General features: G+C 41.5%; 1 protein-coding gene across 1 annotated transcript; it reads left to right on the top strand.

Moving 5' to 3' along the window:
• Positions 1–897: 897 nt before the first annotated feature.
• On the top strand, positions 898–2,224 carry LOC311043783 (uncharacterized protein). The gene is made up of 5 exons (XM_084055146.1): positions 898–990; positions 1,164–1,396; positions 1,517–1,611; positions 1,720–1,825; positions 2,034–2,224. The coding sequence occupies exons 1-4, from the start codon at positions 984–986 to the stop codon at positions 1,763–1,765; spliced, it is 381 nt and encodes a 126-aa protein (XP_083911272.1). The 5' UTR covers positions 898–983; the 3' UTR covers positions 1,766–1,825; positions 2,034–2,224.
• The last annotated feature ends 6,903 nt before the right edge of the window (positions 2,225–9,127 follow it).

Raw genomic sequence — 9,127 nt, forward strand, 5'->3', positions numbered from 1 at the left:
CAGGTGGTTGCGGTCAGAAACCTGTTCCTCCCAACGATTTTCCTGACACTAATGCTAAGGTCTCCTTTGCTCCAAATGCCGTTGGTGTGTATTTCATTAGTGCAAAGCAATATGTTCATGATATATTCTAATAATCTGTCAATGAGTTTGAATGTTAATTATATGTTTGTATTGCACATTTACCAGAATAAATGTGCAACTAACCTTTTCACAGCCATTATTATACTTTTTATATTGTAAATGTAAAACATAACCTAATGTTGTTTTTCAATATCCCATACTATCTTAACAGAGCGTTTCATACAAGAGCTCCAGCACTCCCTGAGCGTTGCATCGGCTGACATCGAGGAAGCACCAACCCCAGCTCCTCTCCAGGCTTCCTCCGACTGGAGTACGCGGAACCACTCTCTTTTAGAGAGATGGCGGGCAGAGAGACCCTGGCTGATTAACCGCGTTGCAGCGAGGGCACATGTAGGCACACACATGTGCCAACAGTGTGCCATCAGTCCAGCTGCTGTCTGCTGTCATGGCTGTGAACCATGGCCATTCCTGTGTGCCGAATGTGACATCAAAACGCACACAGACACTAGAAACGTGATGCACAACAGGGATGCCATGAATGCAGGGTTCTTCCAGCCTTTGCCTCCAACCACCTGCATTGTAGATGAGGCTCATTGCCGTTGTGGTAAGTTCTTGTTTGTGAGTACACCATATCATATCCTCTCTGACTCATTAATCTCATTACTTTGACCACTAAACAATGCATTTTTTTGTCCTGTCTTACGGTCATGGAATCTTTTTAACCTTTCTCACTCTTCTTTCAGTCTCTTCAAGTGGTTCCAGCAATCGTAATGTTCTATTTCCTATTGGACACAAATGATCTTTTTCTGTGCTTTGTACCTGTGCGGATACCTGCAAATATCTGTGGTTGTGCATCGGAGGCATTGAGGGTCAACCCAGGAAAGGCTGTTGCTGTGATCACAATGGATGGTAAGGATTTTTTTTTTTTTTTTTAAGCATCTTAAAAATATATTTTTACTTGGTATTTTTACTTACCCACAAGGCTTGTCATAGGTGTATTTATGAAATCAAACGTATGCCTATTGACTAATTTATGCCATGCTAGGTTTTACATTACAGTGTGCGTGTCTTTGATTTTCTAGGGCGATATGATCTCAGCATGCCTGACCTGAGTTGCGAGTCATGCCAAGCCACTTGGACTGCTGGAGTGGACGATCTCATTTGCAGTAACTGCTGGCCTGCTACACTTAATTTCGCAACAGTTTATGCCACAGATATATTTTTCTCATTTGAGAAAATGAAGATGGCTGCACCAGGACTGTCCTGCCAGGCATTTTTAAGAATGCTTGATCAGCGAACTGTTCACTTTGGCCGTGTGAGTATTTAATTTAGTTAGCCAACAGTATATATTTTTTCTTTTTGTCATGTGCATTGAATTTGTTTCTTATTTATTGCCTGCCCATTATAAACTGTTGATATCCTTATTTTGAAATAGACAGGGAAGATCTCAACAGATGCCTTCCAGAAGAGCTACTTTCAGTGGGAAGTTGTACAGTTTGAGCCACATCGCTGTCTCGCCAATATCAGAAGGTAATGATATCAGTGATGTTCTTTAAGATTTTTAATATTACATGTGGCAGTATTTTACGTGTATGAGACAACATTTGTTTTCTTGTCTTTGATTCTTTGTCATTGTAGGCCGTTAAAGGTCTTCAAAGCCAACAGCAGAACCTGGAATCCCTAAAGGTGGAATTAGCAGTGTCAGAGAGCCAGTTGGAGGATTGGGTGAAGGAGTGGGCAGAAGGTGAGGAATTGATTATTGTTAATGCACATATTATTTGCTCACAGCTTTAAAAGTTATAAGTCAAAACTTAAAATCGAACGGGTAACCAGTGAAGACAGCTAAGATGGGGGTGATATGGTCACGTTACCTGGAGTTCACTGACATTGGGTTCCTAATCCTTGTGTCTTATACTGTGGTTTTGTACCCACCTATTTCCTCTCTTCTGCAGCACCAACAACTACTGCTGATGAGCCTGATGCCTTGGCCAATAGGATAGAGATGCTGGTGCTTGGGCTCAAAAGGAGGTCTCAGCGTCTGCATAAAGACACTGACGGAACAAAAGCTCGTGCCAGGATCCTTCGACAGATGAGGAAGGAGAAGGAGATCCTAGCTTCTGTTGTAGAACAGTACAACAGGTTGGTTCCTAGCGCAAAACACCTGAGCATGGAAACCATCCTATCTGTTGATACAGCATGGCCATGGCAGCTTCATCACAGTGGTATGTACACTAGTCTGTTGACTGCTTCCAACAAATCTGACCCATAATTCCACATAATATACACACTTGCTTGTTGAGTTTGGGAGAGGCAACTTTGAGTGGTGTGTTTACAAGTGTCTAAGTGGCTAACACTGCTCATTTTCCCTGTGAATCTTTGTCATAAATGCATTCCAGATTCTGTCGATCTCAGAACAAAGAGACGGGCGTTATGACGTCATCATGGCAGGAAGGCGACTCACAGAGGAGAAGAAAATCCTGGTGACTGAGATGGAACATCACTGGAAAAGTCTTTCAGCGTATGACCATGACCTGAAGGAGCTGTCGTGCAGTTTTTCTTCTGGGCCAATGAGTATGTATTTGCAATAAATTATTTTTGTAACAACTGCTATGCATTCCATGTCTATAATTCATTATAAACATACTTCTAATATATTCTAATCTGCGTATAACACTGTATAATTATAATAATAAACACCCACAAAATAATCTTAATGCATTTTAACAGTTATCATAACACAAATAGCATTTCATGATGACTTGGGGCTGATGCATATTCCACTTTTAGAGCCGAGTTTAAATCGGTTCGTTTCGGGTGTCACAACATCTCGGCAGCACCCTTCGAACCTCTGAATGACGTCGTTTGGACAGAGCCAAACCGATTTTAACTCTGCTCTAAAAGTGGAGTACGCATCGGCCCTTATAAGGTGACTTAAGGTCAAGTATTATAGGTCTCTATGATCTTGCATAGACAGTTATGACAGTATAATGGATTTTAACAAATATTATAATGCATTATAAGCGTGATTATAAAGCATTACTACTATGAGAATTAAGATGGGATTCTTAGGAAGTGTCATCATACAATGGTTTATGATTGCAGTTATGATTGCTTATAACACATCCACTGCCAGGCCCGTAGTCCTACGGGCCGTTAAATCCAACCGTTAACTGCCGTTCCCGTAGCCCGTAGTCCCGTAGTTTTCCCATGTTAAATCGTGCAGGTGCAGATTCCGGATTTTTTTTGCACTTCCGGTCTCGAAGTGGGCGGACCGGAAACGAAATAATACTGTTTCCGGTTTTTCTCCCGCCTCCGTTTCCTGTCTAGCGGTCAACTTTGGACGCCATTATCTCTGGCTTGTTGTTTTTCTCACCGCATCCACCATTTTAGCGTTTTCCTCTCGTTCTCCAGAATGCAGTGTCGGATCGCCGCACGGTTTTCAGCGTTTTGTTCGGTCGGGTCCCGTGTTTATGTCGAACCAAATGAACGCGGATTTTAAACGGATTTAGCGGGGCCTATGACGGAATCAAAAAAACAAAAAAGGTAAGAAATTGCTTGGCACTACGATGGACGTTCTGAGATTAGCCGATGGCAGTCAATGTGATAACTGTAACTATAGTTTTATAAGCTTACTCCAATTAATTTTACATGGCCTTATACGTCATTATACAAATCTCTAATGTGTTATTGTTATTGTTGTAAGGCATTATTCATGAGTGCTATACTTACAACTGTATAAGTATGTTTATAACACATTATAGGCATGGGATGCATAGCAAGTGTTACAATATTTCATGAATATAATACATACCACTGATGACTGTTACTAACACAGGTTTTGTCTTGTGTTCTACCCCAAGGCTCCCCGTGGAAACTAAGTTTCGAGGGTCTGAAAGGACTGCAGTGCATAATCCTCCGTAAGCAGTGGGAAAACCGAAAAGGGATGATGCTGGCATGGGAACATTACATGCAAGTTGATGAACTGATGCAGAGAACGTCACCTTTTTGGACAACACAGATGATGCTGATGATGATGACAGTGACTCAGACATGTCTGAGGACGAATTGGAATAGGCAACCATTGCAGACCATTTCATTTGGCTCTCCTCTGGTCATGTCTATCTCGCTCTCTCAACCACTCCTACCTACAGGCCTTTTTTTACAGCCACACTGGACCACTTTGATGGACTACTTTCCCAATGTTGGATTACCACGATTTGTGTGGATTGTTCCCCTTTGCGGACTACTAAACTGCCCCTGGCAGGTAAATAAAACTTTCTGTCAGGTGGAGTTTGCTTTCAGGTTGCCCGACTGGGGACAGCAGGGCTGTGTTGTGTCAGATGGAGCATGGGGTAGGAGAAGGAGAGAGGAGGCCATTGACTCTGGCCCTCAGCAAGGAACACAATCCAACCATTTATGAAGAACGTATGAGGATGCAGAGAGCACGTCCCCTCTCCGCTGTTTGAGAGCGGACGCCAACGGAATCATCACAATATCTGCCTAAACACCTGAACGTGGCCAGAGCACTCTTTCTTCTGGTCTGTGGAATGTAAAATAAGAGCACTGTTTGCCTATAATGTGCTGTTCTCACTGTTGCTACACTTAAAAATATAAAATGGCAAGTGTGAACCCATAGTCATAGCTATGTATGTATTTTGCTTAAAGATTGAGGTATGACATTTGTTATCGCACAGCCCCAGAAAGTAAAAAATTAACGGTAATCAAAATGTTACGTATCATTCCATAATGACCTTTGGGAAAGTAGAACATGACCTGTCCTTGCCCGACAGGCAAATGCCTCTGACACCTTAGTGTCAACCCCTGAAATAAGATATATATTTCAAGAGCATGATATCATAGTAAACATCCATCTAAACCAGTGATATAGACGGATTTCCGCGCGACGTCATCAGAGAGCAGAATGCGCAATCTGCGCATGCCTGGGGGAAAGGCGCGTTCGAAAATACAGCCCTGAGCGGCAGTGAGCGCACTGGCCAATACAAACTAATACGCGAGTGTGCTCCGGTGCGTAATTTCCAAACGCACCCATAGGCTTACCCCCTCCTCTGCGCGGTCATATCCTCTCAATGTTTACAAACATGAAACCCGTCTATAGAACTGGAGTCCTGTGGGCCAAATGTGTAGTTTTCTTGTGGCCCTGGAACACATTCCATATACCCAAAATATATTTTGGATGGTTGGTTGTACAGGATGACAACGTTTTTTTGCTTTCCGTAACCGTTAACCAAAACTTGTTACATCAGCTTGTTGCATGCTGACCACTGACCAGTGTTTTGTGCTATAGTACAAACGTATGTCGATTGCACAGTGTGTGCTGCAGGTAGGCCACTATATGACCATAATGGACATGGTTACATCCTGACTGCTTCATACATTTACGCATTTGATGTTTGAGAGGATAATGTCTGTGCCAGACCTTTTTAGTGCACAGGCTTAGAATTTGAGAAAATGGGAAGTATGCATTTGAATGTGTTCTGTGTGCGGGTCCCTTTGTGTCTTTGTGAGAACAGTAGCGGGGGCAGGTGAAATGCTTCTGAAGTGTTTGTATGTTTGTATGAATGGGTGAAGTGGTCCCTTTTCCTGTTAATACTTTTAACAGTACAGGCAGTACAGTACGTTTATGCTAATGTAATGACAAAAAAATAAAATAAAAAGGCCCAGGGGCTTCTTTTCCATTGTGCGAATGTGATCTGTGTTTTGCAGGGTACATGTTTGTATATATTGTATACTGTTTATTATTGATGGTACTTCTGGACCATATGAAGGTGTGATTCACACGGAAATGCTGTCTGATTTATAGTTCTCTGCACCTTAATAAAAGGCAGTTAAACCTTCCTTGTTATTCCATTGCCTCCTCCTTATATTGGTCCTTCTGGAATGTATTCATCTCTATTGCTGTATCTGACAGTCCTTGTTGTGTATCTGTCATCTTGTAACTGCTGGCTGACTGTGCTGCCTCTGGGCAACTGACGTAATGATGTAACTGATGTAATGTGCCAATAACACTGATTCTGATTAAAAGATAGTTAAAGCTACTTATAGAACACCAGGAAATGCCTTCGTGTATTGTTTGTATTCTATGCAAGTAATACATTTTTCAGTACATTTCCGTTGAATGTTCTTATGAAGCATTTTGTTCACAGAACATTTTTGTTCATACAAAACCGCAAGTCATGCTTTCATTCCCACTAGCTGAAGGACAAAATGTGTGGACATTCAAGGTGGAGAGTTGGGACATTTCTGGAGCACAATAAACATATTTTATGTGAATCATTGTAGACCAGCCTATTACCACATGATGCCAAAATATTACATTTAAAGGTGATTACTGGCTTTAGCTGGCAGTGGGAATATACTACAACAATACATTCCATGAATCTGTAATAGTACAGTGTAATAGTATAGTAGCACTCATAAGCAGATTATAATGCATTATAACTATGCTTATAAGACAGGGGTCTTATAAAGGGGCCCGGGACCCCTAGTGTGTCCTCAGAGTTACTCCAGGGGGTCCGGCAAATCTTTGTGATAGGATCTTTTTTTTTTACATTAATAACCTGAACCCTAGCATCTCTATTCTTATGAACATTAGCTGAAAATAGCAGATCTACATGCTCACAACGCCTCACGCTGCAAGGCGTTGTGAGCTTGTAGATCGGCTATTTTCGGCAAAGTGGTTTGGTGTCGAGGGCAAAAGAAGCAAATCAAGTACCAAGTATTGAATGTTTAAGTGGTTAAATGTATGAAATGAACCAAAAATATTAATTTACACAGCACTGATGATAGTCAATGAAGCTGTCTATGAAATCTATGAAAACGTTTAATCTGCAACACAATTGTATGCAATGTATGGAGGTCCCTGCTTCATCTCTCTCTCAGCTAGGGGGTCCTTGGGATGAAAACGTTGAAGACCCCTGTTATAAGACATTATGCATAGCAAGTGTTACCAAGGTGGGTGTATATGAAAGTAATGAGTATCAGAAAGCTGGCCACATGGGGCCTGGGAATGTCAAAATACAGCTCTGTGTCAAACATGACACCAAGGTTAGTGTAATAGTGTAATAGTGTAGTAGTGTAATAGTGTAATAGACTAATAAAGTAATAGAGGGTATGGGGTGCGTGCTGGCTTAGCGGTCCAGGTGCATACCACATAGGCTCTGATGCCTGGCAGCGTGTCGCGGGTTCGAGTCCCGATCCTGGCGGCCTTTGCTGTGTGTCGCCCCCCATCTCTCTCCCCATTTCCTGTCAGCCTATACTGTCCTATCAATAAAGGCATGAAAGCCCAAAAACAAATATTTTTTTAAAAAGTAATAAAGGGTAGGCATCATATGCCACTCATCTACACTGAGTGCCAAAACATAAAGCATCATGAAGCATTGGAGTTTGGAAGAGCTCATTGGGAAACTCCTACTGACGCTGTATTTTGCCACTCAATAGACGTTCATGCATAACTTCCAGGTACAATGATGTCACAAGCATACCCTTGACCTGCACCTTAACCCTTAACCTCAGTAAGACTATGCCTAAACCTTACCATAACCCTAACCTCAGTACAACTAGGCCTGCCAAGGAGCCAATCAAGACACAGGTGAGGCGGGTCTATCCTATAACGTTGATGGGATCCATAATAACACATAGGACTGTGCCTGAAATAACCGATTCACACAAGCTCAAATGAGTAGCATCGGCAACCCGTTGTGATCTTGTAGATCGTCTATTTTATTGCCCTTTGAACAATGTTCAAAGGGCACCTGTGATGAGCAGGAACAACCCATAATATTTACAATGAAATATGTTTCTATGTAGGGCAAGGCCTTTCAAATTATGGCTTTGCTGTTGACCTATGACAAAGTTTAATGTCCATCTCCTTCCAAGCTATGAGTCTAACAGTCATACATTCTCAGACCATTTCAGAGCCATCCTAGATAAAATCAGTCAAACAGATGTTTCAGGAATTATTTAGTAACCAAATGTGTTTGAGATATTGATGTGTGCCTTACTTACATAGTCATCCATTACAATTAGGAAAACTACATGTTGGAGCTGATACGTAGTTTAGGGTTAGGTTAGGGTTACCTAAGCCTAAGCCTCATTCCCCTGGCTAGCATGATGCAACTCCTTGCAACCAAACGGTTTCATGCAACTACTTGCAACTGCTCGCAACCATTATCCCCAATGGCAGTTCCAAGGAGTTGCATTGGTGTGACATGTCCATAAAACTGTTTAGTTGCAAGGAGTTGCATCGCGAATCATTGGTGTGGTTTGGGCTTTAAAATGACAATCATTTTACCTTTTATCAAAAAGGTCCGAACACCTCTCAGTCTGTTCCTTGTTTGTTTGTGGGCTATGATGCAAAACAAATCTGTCAAACAGGTCATTCTCTGTAACACTTGTTGAGGCATCTTCCTCTTCTCCAGGCTTCAAATCCTGGATCCCATTCAGTTTATTGTCTACATGTTAACCCCTCAGGAATATAGAAATAACATTGATTTTCATGCATGGCTAGCAGTCTACACACAAAAGAGGGTATGAGGAGTCAGTAGGAGTGAGGAGTTAGGAGGATTTTCCAAACAAGCGCTTCCAAACTCCAGCTTCATGATGCTTTGTTTTGCCACAGTCTAGATGAGTGGCATATGATGCATAGCCTCTTATAGATAACTATCATCATTGTCTGAACCATTAAGTTATTGGGTGTATGGCTTTAAATTCTCATTGTTTCCATGGTTGGCAAATGATGTATTATCAAAAGTGTGTATCTCCTTGCATCACCTTCATTTCATTTTGTAAAACATATGTTTTCTTGGATAATGAGTCTGAATAAACAACTGTCCATACAGTTGTATAGTCTATCTGCAGCTGACACTGTATTGCCTACATACAGTATCTGGCTCATATCCAGTATATCTAGGATACATTCATTCATTGACAAAAGACAGTTAATATCACTGTTGATTGGTATAGATTGACATCTTGGAAGAAACAACATTCAAAGTGCAAAAGGCTTTTAATGACACCAAAGAAAGAA

This window comes from Gymnoscopelus microlampas, assembly GCF_963454915.1.
Source record: "Gymnoscopelus microlampas genome assembly, chromosome: 4".
Taxonomy (NCBI): domain Eukaryota; kingdom Metazoa; phylum Chordata; class Actinopteri; order Myctophiformes; family Myctophidae; genus Gymnoscopelus; species Gymnoscopelus microlampas.